General features: G+C 51.8%; 1 protein-coding gene and 1 pseudogene across 1 annotated transcript; one reads left to right on the plus strand and one right to left on the minus strand.

Moving 5' to 3' along the window:
- The first annotated feature begins 3,398 nt into the window (after window positions 1-3,398).
- On the plus strand, window positions 3,399-6,400 carry LOC124662724 (G-type lectin S-receptor-like serine/threonine-protein kinase At5g35370). The gene has a single exon (XM_047200529.1). The coding sequence runs from the start codon at window positions 3,399-3,401 to the stop codon at window positions 6,213-6,215; it is 2,817 nt and encodes a 938-aa protein (XP_047056485.1). The 3' UTR covers window positions 6,216-6,400.
- Window positions 6,401-9,041: 2,641 nt separating this feature from the next.
- On the minus strand, window positions 9,042-13,504 carry LOC124662726 (annotated as a pseudogene).
- Between the last annotated feature and the right edge of the window lie 431 nt (window positions 13,505-13,935).

Raw genomic sequence — 13,935 nt, forward strand, 5'->3', positions numbered from 1 at the left:
GGATCCGAAAACAACAACGGGAACCCTAAATCCCAAATTCGATGGAATAGCAAGAAAATCGAGAGAAAACAGAGAAATTGGAGCGAGATCTAACCTTATCCCCCTCTATATATGGCAAGCTCTCGCATGCAAGGAACTCACGTTCACGGTTGCCGTTCTCGTCCGTCTTGCTGGATCGACCGCTTCGAGGCTCTCGGCGTGGGCGGTCGGGCATCTTGTCAAAGGCACGGGTCCATACTGCGGCCATGAAGAACGGGAGGTCGAAGAGAAACTAGACATCACCCGCCTGCCGGAGAAGGGCTGCCGCTGGCGGATAAGAAGAACAATGGGGCGCGGGGAAAGAAAGGGGAAGCAACGGCACGGGCACGGGCGCAGGGCTGGCTCGGGCTCCCATTTTGCAACGGTCACCTGGGTAAGCTGTGGGTCCGGCGCACTTAACGTGGACAAGTTGTGGGTCCCACGATGATCTGGATAAGTGAAGACGTGTCCACTGCGGGGCACCAACAGCGGCCCCACTTGCCAGCACCAACCAACGTCAACTAACGGGATTCCTTCCGTCCGAGCTCCTTCTGCGGGTTTCAGACAAGGTTTTGGGGAAAACTGAGGAAAAACTAAGGGGCTGGGGAAAACTGAGCACAACTAAGGAGCCAGGGGCACGAAAATAGAAATCCCTATTCTAAATTCCCCGCAGCCTCCTGCCACGCTCGGCCTCCCGCTGCCTCTTTGCCTCTCTACACGTGTTGACTTGTCTTCTCGTCTTCCCGTCACACGTGAGAGGGGTGTTGAAGTGTATAAGTAGATTGCCTAGCCCTTTCCATTAGTTCGGACTTTTGGTTCAAGTGGCTAGTGCATGAAGCTTAACGCACACGCGGAGATGGTGACAGAATTGGCACGCCAGCCTCTAGCATCTCTAGAACGGGAACGATGGGCCTATTTACACACATAGTTTGGTTCCCAACAATGTGTTCGGTGCAGTTTCGGCTGCACCGTTTACAAATCTGGTAGCTAGAGGGGGAAAATGGTGTTTGGTTATGTGCTATAAAGTGGCTTATGGTCACCACTACAAAATTGGTGGTGTTACCGCCTAGCGGCTATGATCAGACATAAAACATATAACACACTGCATTTGGAAAGGACCATTAGATTAGTAAATAGGTTACATATACACATGCATCTAGAAATTAGGGGTTTAGACGAACACCCTAATCAAAAGCAACATGAGGCTTCGAAAGCCTCTAGAGCTACTAGGGTTAACCCTAGATCAAAATGAACCACATCATCATGCATATTCATTATTATCTCACGCTTACTACTAGGGCGGACATAGATACACAAACACATATGGAGACATAAACAAGGAGGCTACGGGCTAGCCGTGGTCACGGCGGACGTAGGTCTTGGCGCAGGAGCATTTGCACTTGTAGATGTTCATCTTCAAGCCGAATGGCTTGATCTTGAACTCCAACACATCGTCGCGATCCAGGTACTACTTGTAGATGAACGCCGGCCAGTTCCTCCTCAGTACCACTTGCCCGCCGTGATATCCGACATGTACCCACTCATCACACCAGCTACAGGCTGGGATGGCCACGCTGCGCGACAGAGGGATTTTGAACCACTCCCTCAAGCCGTCCTGGAACGACGAGTATGTGCAAGCCGTTCACGTCCAGCTGGACGTAGCAACGGTGGGGGATGAGGAACCTAGGAAAGTGGCCGAGCTTCAGCCTTTTCCCTACCGCTGGCGGTGGCTGTGCAACAACCTCGACCCTTCCCGGCACCACTGGCTTGATCGCCTTAGTCCAGCGATTGAGAAACAACTTGTCCTAGTACCCGAGTGGAGGATGGCAACCCCTTCCCACCGCGTCGCACTCCAACTTGAAGACCTTGTCAATAGATGGACAAACAAGTGAGAGCACACTCAAAAGAACGAATGCAGTTCATGTCCATGGCGTTGCCGAGCTTTGCAATGTGGTGCATGATGACGCGATTGCACAACTTGGCGAAGCTTTGCAATGGCTAGATCTTGCATATCATGCTTTGCTTGACAAGGACATGGTAAGGCTGAAGAAATTACAAATCCCAAACTAGGGCAGGCAACGGCGTAACATGCACAAAAAGTAGGATCCCAAATTGGGGAAAGTCTTATTCGACTCAAATCAAACCATATCCGTGCGATTCTACTGTGGATCAACTATATATAGATGGAAACAAGCAATTAGAAGGTCGTACGGACGCCGGAGAGGCAAAATTTTCTGCAGCTATCCTCCCTAAAAACCCTAACCACATATCGAATCTAAAAGATCGAGGACTTACAGCGGATAAATCCGGTGTCGTAGCTGCCAATGATGACCCTGGATCATGCTCTGAAGCTCCCAGAGTCGTGGACAAAAGCGATCGCGGCAGGGATGGGGGTGGCGCCAACTCGGCAAGGTTTGGCCCAACGAACACCGATGCCTTCCCCGCGGCTGCATTCGAGGTCCCCCCGACTTCCGATGAGGCTGCAGTTGGAGTCGCCCTTGTGTCACCCATGCCCGCGATGGAGGAATGCCGGCCATGCCAGGTAGAGGTGCAGAGGAGGTAAGAGAGGTTTTTGGGCGGTGAGAGGAGTGGAGTGGGAAGTTAACGTGGAACGTCCCGTCTCATGTACTTTCCAACGCGTGCAAAGTAGAGGATATGTTGCGCTCGCTAAAGCCTACACACGCAACAACGCTTGAATCGAGAGTGTATGATGGATCAACATTTGGACTGCTTTAAAACTCGTGCAGTGCAGAAAAACGGTACGAGCATGCGAGTCAAACGGGTCGAATTCTTCTTGGCGCGTGCGGAAACAACTTGCTATTAACCAAACTGACCCTGGAGTGCCTAACACGTCGGTCCCCATGTGATTGGCTCCACACGTTAAGAGACTCAAAGTTAAGTTAGATGATACAGGTGCCCATGAGGATGGGATCAATAATTAATCCATAGGAATCCAAAGACAACTGACTAATGGTACCATCGCACACCTATGAACATGTTAACAGGGAAGCAGATAATGTAGCACACGAGTTACGTCATACGGAAGAAAAATTCTCTCATTTGAGATGTTGTAAAAAGAAACATGCAATTTTCGGTTCGTACATCTTGTTCCTCTCTGTAGAATATACTGTACAAATGAGCAAAGCAGGACCAATCGTTCTTCCTTCGAATATAAAAATGCATTACACACTCATTTTTTCCCTATTAAATTCGTTGTCCATTGAACGGGGGGCTCCTGTCACTCCAGGATCAACGACTCTCTCCATCTCCATCGTGGAGGCCATGTCGCTGCTTCTTCCTCCTTCCTACGCAGCCGGCGACGCGGCTGCGGTGGACTCCTGCTAGCTACTCCAAGCAAGGCGGCGGCGCCAGCTTTGTCAATGGCGTCCCCTCTTCTCCTCCTGTGCACCAGCTTGCTCCTCGTGCTCGGCCATGGCGGGTCGAACTGGAAGGCGGCGGCCCGCACGGTGCCGGTGGAGTACCTGTACCCTCCCTACGACCTCACCTACTTCGAAGCCACCGACACCAACGGCGTCTTCCTCCGCTCCCCCAACGCCACTTTCTCCGCTGCCGTCTACAGCGCCGACGACACCGACTCCTCCGACGCCCACCAGTCCCGCTTCGTCTTCTCCGTCCTCCACGACGCCTCCCGCATCCCCGTCTGGACCGCCCCCTCCGTCTCCACCACCGTCCTCTCCCTCACCGCCTCTGGCCTCGCCATCTCCGACCCGGCTGACCAATCAGGCCCGCCGTCCTGGTCAACTCCCGCCGACCTCGCCGCTCCCGTCGCCGCGCTCCGCCTCCTCGACACCGGTCAGCTTGCCCTCCTCGACGCCGCCAACGCCACGCTCTGGTCCTCCTTCGACGCCCCAACCGACACCCTGCTCCAGGGCCAGACGCTCCCCGTCGGCGTGCCCCTCACGGCCACCGTCTCCGACAGCAACCTCTCCCCCGGAGCCTACCGCCTCATCCTCACCACCAACGACGCGCTCCTCCAGTGGCAAACCTCCGAGTCCGGTGGTGGTTTCGTCACGTACTGGGCGCTCTCCTCCGACGCCGCCTCCGTCAAGCAATCCAACAAGGCCGTCCACTCCATGAAGGTCAACGCCTCCGGTATCTACCTCCTCGCCGACAACGCCATCGACACCGTCTTCACGCTCCTCTTCACCGGCCCCTCCACCTCTAACAAGTTCCTCAAGGTGGATTCCTCTGGCCGCCTGCGCGCGCTGAGCATGGCCTACTCACCCACGGCGGGGCGGGCCACGCTCCCCGCCGTCTGGAATGCTCCGGCGAGCGACTGCGACCTCCCACTGCAGTGCGGCTCCCTCGGCCTCTGCACGCTCGGAAACAACACTTCCTCCTGCACGTGCCCCGACGACTTCAGCACGCGCAACAGGGGCGGATGCTCGCCCGCCGATGGCTCCACGCTCCCCGTCCCAGCACAGACCTGCAACGCGTCGTCGTCTTCGGCAGCAACAGAAGCGGCTTACTCCTACATGAGTTTGGGTCACGGGATCGGCTACTCCGGCAGCAATTTCGCGGTTGCCGCGACGGCCGGCGACGCGCTCCCGGCGTGCCGCGACCTGTGCTCCGCCAACTGCTCCTGCCTCGGCTTCCTCTACAAGAACTCCTCCAAATCGTGCTACCTCCTGCACGATCAGATCGGCTCCGTCTTCCGCGCCAACACAAACAGCAGCGAGCTGGCCGGCTTCGTCAAGACGCTCCCGCTGCCGTCGCGCCGCCACGGCAGTGGCTCGTCCACGCTGAGCCCCATAACGATCGCGTTCGGCATCGTGCTGCCCACCATGGCGGCGGTGGTAATCACCTTCCTGCTCTACGTGCTGGCCGCGCGGTGGCTCAAGAACCGCCCTGACGGCGGTGGCAAAAAGAATAAGAGGAAGACGAAGCACAGCGGACACGGCCGCAGCTGGTTCATGATTCAGATGATGTCGTTGTCGTCGTCTAGGGCGTCGTCCAACGTCCCGTCGGAGAATGGGGATGACAACGAGGACCATCATGACGATGACGACGACGCGGTGCTCATCCCCGGGCTGCCTGCCCGCTTCACGTTCGCCGACTTGGAAACGGCGACCAGCGGGTTCAGGTCGCAGATCGGCTCCGGCGGGTTCGGGTCCGTGTACCGCGGCGAGCTCCCCGACCGGACAACGGTGGCCGTGAAGCGGATGAACAACCTGGGCACGCAGGGGCGCCGCGAGTTCCTGACGGAGATCGCCGTGATCGGCAACGTCCACCACGTCAACCTGGTGAAGCTGCGGGGCTTCTGCGCCGACCAGTCCCGGCAGCTGATGCTCGTGTACGAGTACATGTCCCGCGGCTCCCTGGACCAGTCCCTCTTCCTTTCCCGCTTCGGCGGTGGCGACACCGGCGCGTCTGCCAGCAAGAAGAGGACGCTGTTGGAATGGCCGGAGCGGGTGGGGGTGTGCGTGGGCGCGGCTCGTGGGCTGGCGTACCTGCACGCCGGCTGCGATCGGAAGATCCTGCACTGCGACGTGAAGCCGGAGAACATACTGCTGGATGACCGCGGCGGCGTGAAGATCGCCGACTTCGGGCTGGCGAAGCTGCTGAGCCCGGAGCAGTCGGGGCTGTTCACGACGATGCGGGGCACCAGGGGCTACCTGGCGCCGGAGTGGCTCACCGACGCGCCCGTCTCTGACAAGGCCGACGTCTACAGCTTCGGCATGGTGCTGCTCGAGATCCTGCGCGGTACCAAGAACTCCAAGCTGGTGCACCAAGACGAGGAGGACACTGCCACCGGCAGCGTCGCCTCGGTGTCTGGCAGCACCTCGTCGGACGGCCGCGGCGGCGGCAGCTACTTCCCGGCGGTGGCGCTGGAGGTGCACGAGGAAGGGGGTCGGCGGTACGGGGAGCTGGTGGACCCGAGGCTGGAGGGCAGAGCGAACGCGGCGGAGGTGGCGAGGGTGGTGCGGGTGGCGCTCTGCTGCCTCCACGAGGACGCGTCGCTGCGTCCGCCAATGACGGCCGTGGCCGCCATGCTCGACGGCAGCATGGAGGTGCGCGAGCCCAGACCAGAGCAGCTGGCCTACCTCAGGATGTACGGCCGAGGCATCGGCGGCGGCAAGTGGAAGGCCTCCCACCTCACGACCGGCGACGGCGCCAGCATCAGCTTGTCGCAGCAATCATGCGTGTCGGCGCAGCAGCTCTCGGCTGCCAGATAGATGACAGTCGACAGACGCTGCTCAGCCTGCCAGTGCAATGGGGAATGCAAATTTTGGGTGTAAATCAAAAAGGGCGTCTTCTTTTTGTCGAAAATGTTGTGAATATAGCATACAGATACAAATCTCCGTTCCATCTCCTGTGCATGTGTTTTTCATCTTCTTTTGCCGGAAAATTGTACAGCACAAAATTCTTCAATCTACCTACAGTATATTGTTTGGCCTTTGAAAATAGGTGTGGTGTGGAACACGGACGCATACAACCCGGCATGGCACAGAATTGCCAACACACTCGGTAAAATATATTAGAGCATCTCCAACAAACGCACTATATATGCCACGCTGCAAAAAAACGGCCGGTATACCGCGCGCGGGAGGAAAAAGGGCGCTCCAGCAGGCGCGGCAAACGGCGCGGCGCTGAAATTTTTTTAGGGCGCGCGGCGTTTTGCACAATCCGGAGCGCCATATGTGGCGCGTCGGCTACAGCGCGCGGCAATGCTCTGCGCACGCGCGAAAAGCCAACGGCAGGAAATTTCTCCTCCCCCGCGCCCGCGCCCTCATTTCCTCACCTACCACCGCCGCGAAATCCAGCCGCCGCCGGTCGATTTCCGTCGTCGGCCCCGCTGATGCGCGCCGCCGCGGCGTAGATCCGCCTCGCTCGCGCCCCCTCCTGGCAGCGGCGGCCGCTCCGCTACGCTGTGACGCTCGCGCCGCCGCCAACGACAGGCAGTAGTCGGCGCTCCTCCTTCGCGTCCTCCTTCCCGGCGCCGTCGTGTTCTCCTCCGCGCCGCCGTCGACATGTCGTCGTCATCGTCCTCGAGCTTTCTAACAACATGGCGCGCCCATGGTGCTCGCCCATTTGCTCGCAAGGTATGCACCTCCGCCGGCCGGCCTCTATTACCATGTGATTTTTACTCACCAATTAGCTCCAATAGTTAGTTATAGTTAAGTAATTTCATATATATGTTTGTAGAGTTCATCATACGATTTATCGGACGACGAGTTTGATCAAGAGGAAGAGGAGAACATATCGCTACTATTAGCATACCGGGCCGTTAAGAAGCCAAAATTTGGTGGATCGGTGTTCGGTAGATAGAAGTTGTGGAGAGAAAGGATTGAAGGGCATGAAAAGTTGATGCGGTCGTACTTCAATGAGAATCCGATATTCCCCGAAAGCTATTTTCGGCGACGTTTCCGGATGAGTCTCAACTTGTTCAATCATATTGCAACGGAGGTGACCAAGTATGATCGCTTCTTTGAGCAAATGAGAAATGCCGCCGGAGAACTTGATCATAGCACATATCAAAAGGTGACCGCCGCTTTGCGTATGTTGGCATATGGTATACCGGCGGATCTAGTTGATGATCATTTGGCCATGGAGAGAGCAATTCTATCTTGTGTGTGAAGCGCTTTGTAGTTGCAATTGTCAATATCTTTGGCTCCACATACTTGAGAGCTCCCAATGCTCAAGACACGGCAAGGCTTTTGGAGATCAACGCCAACCGGGGGTTTTCCGGTATGCTTGGTTCCATTGATTGTATGCATTGGAGTTGGAAGAATTGTCCAGCGGCATGGCATGGACAATTCAAAGGCTACAAGAAGGATGCCACCATAGTACTTGAAGCGGTGGCCGACCAAGAGACTTGGATATGGCATGCTTTTTATGGAATGTCCGGATCTTGCAATGACATCAATGTTCTTCAACGGTCACCACTAATGACAAGACTTGCAATGCGGGAAGGTCCATTGGTGGAGTTTGAAGCAAATGGCCACAAGTACAACTATGGCTACTTCCTCGCCGACGGCATATATCCAAGGTGGCAAACATTTGTGAAGCCGATTATTTAACCAAGAGGTAAGAAGCAAACCCAATTTCATAATGCACAAGCGACGGCTAGGAAAGATGTAGAGTGACCATTTGAGATTTTGCAAGCCCAATTTGCCATTGTTAGAGGACCTGCTAGATTTTAGGACCAAGAATGCCTTTGGTATATCATGACCGCGTGTGTAATCATGCACAACATGATTATAGAGGATGATCGCGGGAAAAATGTCGATCATACCCACTACGACTTGATGGGGGTTCCCGTGCAAGTGAGGAGGTCCGCACATAGGATTGCTCGGTTCATTGCCTCATACCATGCCATTCGGTGCAACGACACACATGATGAGCTTCAAAAAGATCTCATGGAAGAATGGTGGAATTGGAATGGACAATACTAGTTTCATACTTGTTGTATTTATTTGAAAACTATGTGTTGTATTGTCTCAAAAATATGTTGTATTGTTGTATGTTCGACTTGTTGTATTTGGTGTGAACAATGTATTGTATTTGAATGGTTCATTTTATTTATGAATTTTATATGATTGTTTGATCTTGGTGGATGCATAGTTGTGTGTATTTGTTGTTTGCGCCGCGCCCGAGCGCTGCAAAATACAGCGTCCGGCGGAGGTGCTATTTTTCCGCGCCAACGCGCGCTGCAAAATGGCGCACCCGGCGGGGGAAAAAATCGCTCCGCGGCGCCGCAAAGGTTTACAGCGCGGGGGCAGCGTCTTTTACCGCGCCAAATTATAGCGCGCCTGTTGGAAATGCTCTTAGAGGGCAACCAAAATTTGACGCCTCAAACTGGAGGTAGATTTTGATCGATTAAGAAGGTCAACACTGGCGAACTAATCTTAGAGTTCAGTTGACAATTACATACTATTAGCTATATGGAAGAAGATGATTTCTGCAAGACAATAGTCAATAGATGTAGTCATAGTTGTAATTGACAAGAGTGCATCCCACGGACATCATCCCCATTGATTAGCTACTTCTGCTTCGAACGGCTAGCCATGGTCGTAATCGACACTGAGTCGCATTCCAGGGACATCATCCTGCTTCGAACTGCTACAGATACCTGTGCACAAATCCGTACATCAGTTCATTCAAAGGTATTAATTTCACAACAAGGGAACTTGTGGCTAGATATTTTTTGCCAGATCATTTCAACACTACTAAGTAAAATAAAATCAGAGAGTGATTAAAAAGCGCCAAGAGGGAGATCAATATGAACACACTAATAACCTGAAATAAAAAAAATGATTATGGAACAACAGATTAAAACATGTAACTAGTTTTAAGCTTCAATGTGCCAATCAAGTTGCTAATTTGACACACCACTTTAACATAACTTTTCAGTGTGTCTGTTGTCTACTTCAAACTTTAATAAGGACCTTGGTGCTGATTTTGAGTCAGTGGCTAGGTGGTGGATTAGTGAAAAAAGGAACTCTGTTCTGAATATTTTCTCATATGCTACCATGTGGATTATTTAGACAGTTCGTAATGAGATGTGTTTTCAGGATGTAAGATAGCCAGGTGTCAAACTAATGCTAAAACGAATCTCTTCGACCATCAGAAGCTGGAGACCGCTGTGCAAGGATTGTTACAGTATTGAATACATGTAGACTCTACATTGTAGAGCATAACACAATCAGAACATCAGAGATAATTGAAGAAATAAAAAGGCAGCACCCAGCTAACAACAGAAACACCATAAGAATGGCCAAATTGCAGAAATGTTACTCCATCTCCTATAAGCTGTCGTTTCTTGTAAGACAACTCTTGAACAATATATAAAAAACAGAATAGTACTACTAATTTTAAGGAACGATAGGTATTATATGTTTACGATTAATTGCGAGATCAGAAGTGCTAAAAATTGTCTCAGAGACAAGTACCAACTGACGAATAGAACTGTATTTAATCCCCTAAATGTGTCGACTAAATTGCTCATTTATCATGGTCTCCAGTGCAAGTCTACTTTGCAGTTTGTTTGTTGCGAATTTCCACCTTGCCTGTGGCTTGTGCGGAAAATATGTGTGCTTAACTGTGTGGAGCTGAACAATACTACACTACATGGTGGTTTCATAAGACACCCACAGTTCAATGATAACATAAAACATAAAAGAAAACACAGCTATAAGGAAATGTCAAGTTGATAGTGAACACTTCAGAGTACAATAAACTTATTCCAGCAACCATGTATAAAAAAAAGAACTAGATTCGGGAGTCCTTCAATGTTAAGATGAGCATGTAGGGATTCGTTGCATAGAAAACAAAAAAATTCCTATCGCGAGAACGCAATCCAAACCAAGATGCAATCTAGAAGACGGGAGCAACGAGGAGATGAACGAGACTCACCCTTGAAGATTTCCAAAGCCTACAAGATGAGGCTCTTGTTGCTGCGGTAGACGATCACTTGCCGCTTTCAAAAGCGCGTAGAAGATCTTGACGGTGCCACAATCGGGCAGCACCTCCGTATTCGGTCACACGTTCGGTGTTGATGAAGACGACGTCCTTCTCCCCGTTCCAGCGGGCAGCGGAAGTAGTAGCTCCTCCTTGAATCCGGCAGCACGACGGCGTGGTGGCGGTGGCGATGGAGAACTCCGGCGGAGCTTCGCTAAGCGTTGCGGGAGAGGTGGAGGAGGTGGGGCGGCTAGGGTTTGGGAGAGAGGGAGGTGGCCGGCCACTATGAGGGGTGCGGCCACAATGGCTTTGGTGTAGCCATTCTCTGTGCAGCCTGCTACATATAGTCTTCGTCGCGAAACCCCCAGTACCGAGAGCCACGATACGGAAAACCTTCCAGAGACGCCGCCGCCGCCAATCCCATCTCGGGGGATTCGGGAGATCGCCTCCGGCACCCTGCCGGAGAGGGGAATCATCTCCCGGAGGACTCTTCACCGCCATGGTCGCCTCCGGAGTGATGAGTGAGTAGTTCACCCCTGGACTATGGATCCATAGCAGTAGCTAGATGGCCGTCTTCTCCTCATGTGCTTCATTGTCGGATCTTGTGAGCTGCCTAACATGATCAAGATCATCTATCTGTAATGCTATATGTTGTGTTTGTCGGGATCCGATGGATAGAGAATACTATGTTATGTTGATTATCAATCTATTACCTATGTGTTGTTTATGATCTTGCATGCTCTCCGTTATTAGTAGAGGCTCGGCCAAGTTTTTACTCTTAACTCCAAGAGGGAGTACTTATGCTCGATAGTGGGTTCATGCCTCCGTTAAATGCGGGACGATGACGAGAAAGTTCTAAGGTTGTGGATGTGCTGTTGCCACTAGGGATAAAACATTGATGCTATGTCCGAGGATGTAGTTATTGATTACATTATGCACCATACTTAATGCAATTGTCAGTTGTTTGCAACTTAATACTGGAAGGGGTTCGGATGATAACCCGAAGGTGGACTTTTTAGGCATAGATGCATGCTGGATAGCGGTCTATGTACTTTGTCGTAATGCCCAATTAAATCTCACAATACTCATCATATCATGTATGTGCATGGTCATGCCCTCTCTATTTGTCAATTGCCCGACTGTAATTTGTTCACCCAACATGCTATTTATCTTATGGGAGAGACACCTCTAGTGAACTGTGGACCCCGGTCCATTCTTTTACATTGAATACAATCTATTGCAATACTTGTTCTACTGTTTTCTGCAAACAATCATCATTCACACTATACATCTAATCCTTTGTTACAGCAAGCCGGTGAGATTGACAACCTCACTGTTTTGTTGGGGCAAAGTACTTTGGTTGTGTTGTGCAGGTTTCACGTTGGCGCCAGAATCCCTGGTGTTGCGCCGCACTATATCCCGCTGCCATCAACCTTCAACGTGCTTCTTGGCTCCTCCTGGTTCGATAAACCTTGGTTTCTTTCTGAGGGAAAACTTGCTGCTGTACGCATCACACATTCCTCTTGGGGTTCCCAACGGACGTGTGCTTTACACGCCATCAGTAACTATGTATCGAAAGCTTATAGCAAATAACTTAATGACGTGATCTTATGCTACGCTTAATTGGGTGTGTCCATTACATCATTCATATAATGATATAACCTTGTTATTAATAACATCCAATGTTCATGATTATGAAACTAATCATCTATTAATCAACAAGCTAGTTAAGAGGCTTACTAGGGACTCATTGTTGTTTACATAACACAAATGTATCAATATTTCGGTTAATACAATTATAGCATGGTATACAAACATTTATCATAAACATAAAGATATATAATAACTACTTTTATTATTGCCTCTTGGGCATATCTCCAACAGAGCAAGCACTTACCTTCAGTATAAAAACTTGTGAAAGGACGAACATCGGTACACAAATGGTCTTCGAAAAGTTTCTGAGACTGCATTGAACCAAGCTGGACCATATAGACAGATGAGTGCACCCGCAAAACAATTGCGCGAACATCCTCGGCATAGCCAACTATAGATGAAATCTCCCTGTCTATCCTAAATCCCGATCCAAGAATCTTGTGCAGTTCAACAGAATTCCGTAACACCCATGTGGCAACACCATAGGTATCGGTTTTCCTCTCCCAAATTTGGTAGCAGGGCTGGTGGTAAGTGGCGCACAACAAAGCAGCGAAGCCAACACCACCATCCACTGCCTGGATGATCCGAGAAATGTAACCAACACAAGGAGGACTCTTGATCGTAGCTAGCTTCTCCGTGTCCTGATCAAACTCAAGTATATCATTGCTGCTCATCCAGTGAAGGGTGTTACCGCGCGACAAGTGTGCTGGATTCAGAAAAACAAATACCCCTGTGCGGAAGCGCTGTCCAGAGGAGATAAATCACCCCAGGTGCAGGTTTTCGGAGAGTAAACACTTGCGAATGCCGTGGCTTCTTCTTCGTCATTGGCATCGTCATAGTGCTCGTAGATGCCCAGCATGGCCACTTTGAAAGGGCTGGAGTGGCATGCGCCATGCGCGTGGCCTTGGTCGCCGTCATCGCAGAGCACCGCCCCACGGTGGATGACCACTTCTCCGGGGCCGTGGAATCGCGGCGTATCAAACACAATGTGGAAGTCGTGAGTGATGATGGGATTCCACACGACGAACCGACTCTGGCTCCAGCTGTTGAATAGCACGCGGCCGTGTCGACAGTCGAGGCACGTCCATCCCACCCAGCTGTGGAATGGCCGGGAGAAGCGCTCGGGCGGGATGCGGTAGGGCGGGTCCAGAGTGGATCTGAACGGGATGTAGCCTCTGCTACATGAGAAGACGCCGAGAAGGGGAGGCTTCCGGTGGTGGGTGCGGACGCGACGGAGGAACTTGCGGTCGGTGGCGAGGCGTCGCCAGCGCTTAGAGACGAGGGAGGCGCGCAGGAGGTAGGGCGGCTGCGGGGGGAGGCGGAGGAGGATCTCATGGAGGAGGTCGTCGTCATCCAGCGGATGCGCCAGTTCCGGCGACGGCAACGAGGGTCGGCGGCGGCGGTGGCTCATGTCGTCGCTGGCTATTGGAAAGGGAACTGGGGAATGGGGACTGGGGAATAGTCATTTGGGTTTGCGGCTCATTTCTTTTACTGTATTTTTTTACTTGGATTTTACTGCACTTCGATAAAAGAAAATTTCTCTCTGCCCGATCTCAAAAAATTAATACTCCGTATCTCTCTGCCGGGATAATGTTGAAGATGCACTTGTAGAATTGAGATTTTGCTTCAGGCTCATACAGGCAGTTTGCAGTTCAGTTCCTACCGTGGATTTGTTCGATTGATCTGATAGACATTTGTTGCCGCAATTTGGTTGGATCCCTATCTCACATAGCTCTTACTTGTGGGTTCAGATGACTGCTGGTGGCACATTGTTTTCTCTTCCATGAAGCCTACAAAATGTTCCAAGTTGCTGCTACCGTTTGGATTGCGATACCTTCAAAT

The sequence above is a fragment of the Lolium rigidum genome, chromosome 6 (assembly GCF_022539505.1).
Source record: "Lolium rigidum isolate FL_2022 chromosome 6, APGP_CSIRO_Lrig_0.1, whole genome shotgun sequence".
Taxonomy (NCBI): Eukaryota; Viridiplantae; Streptophyta; class Magnoliopsida; order Poales; family Poaceae; genus Lolium; species Lolium rigidum.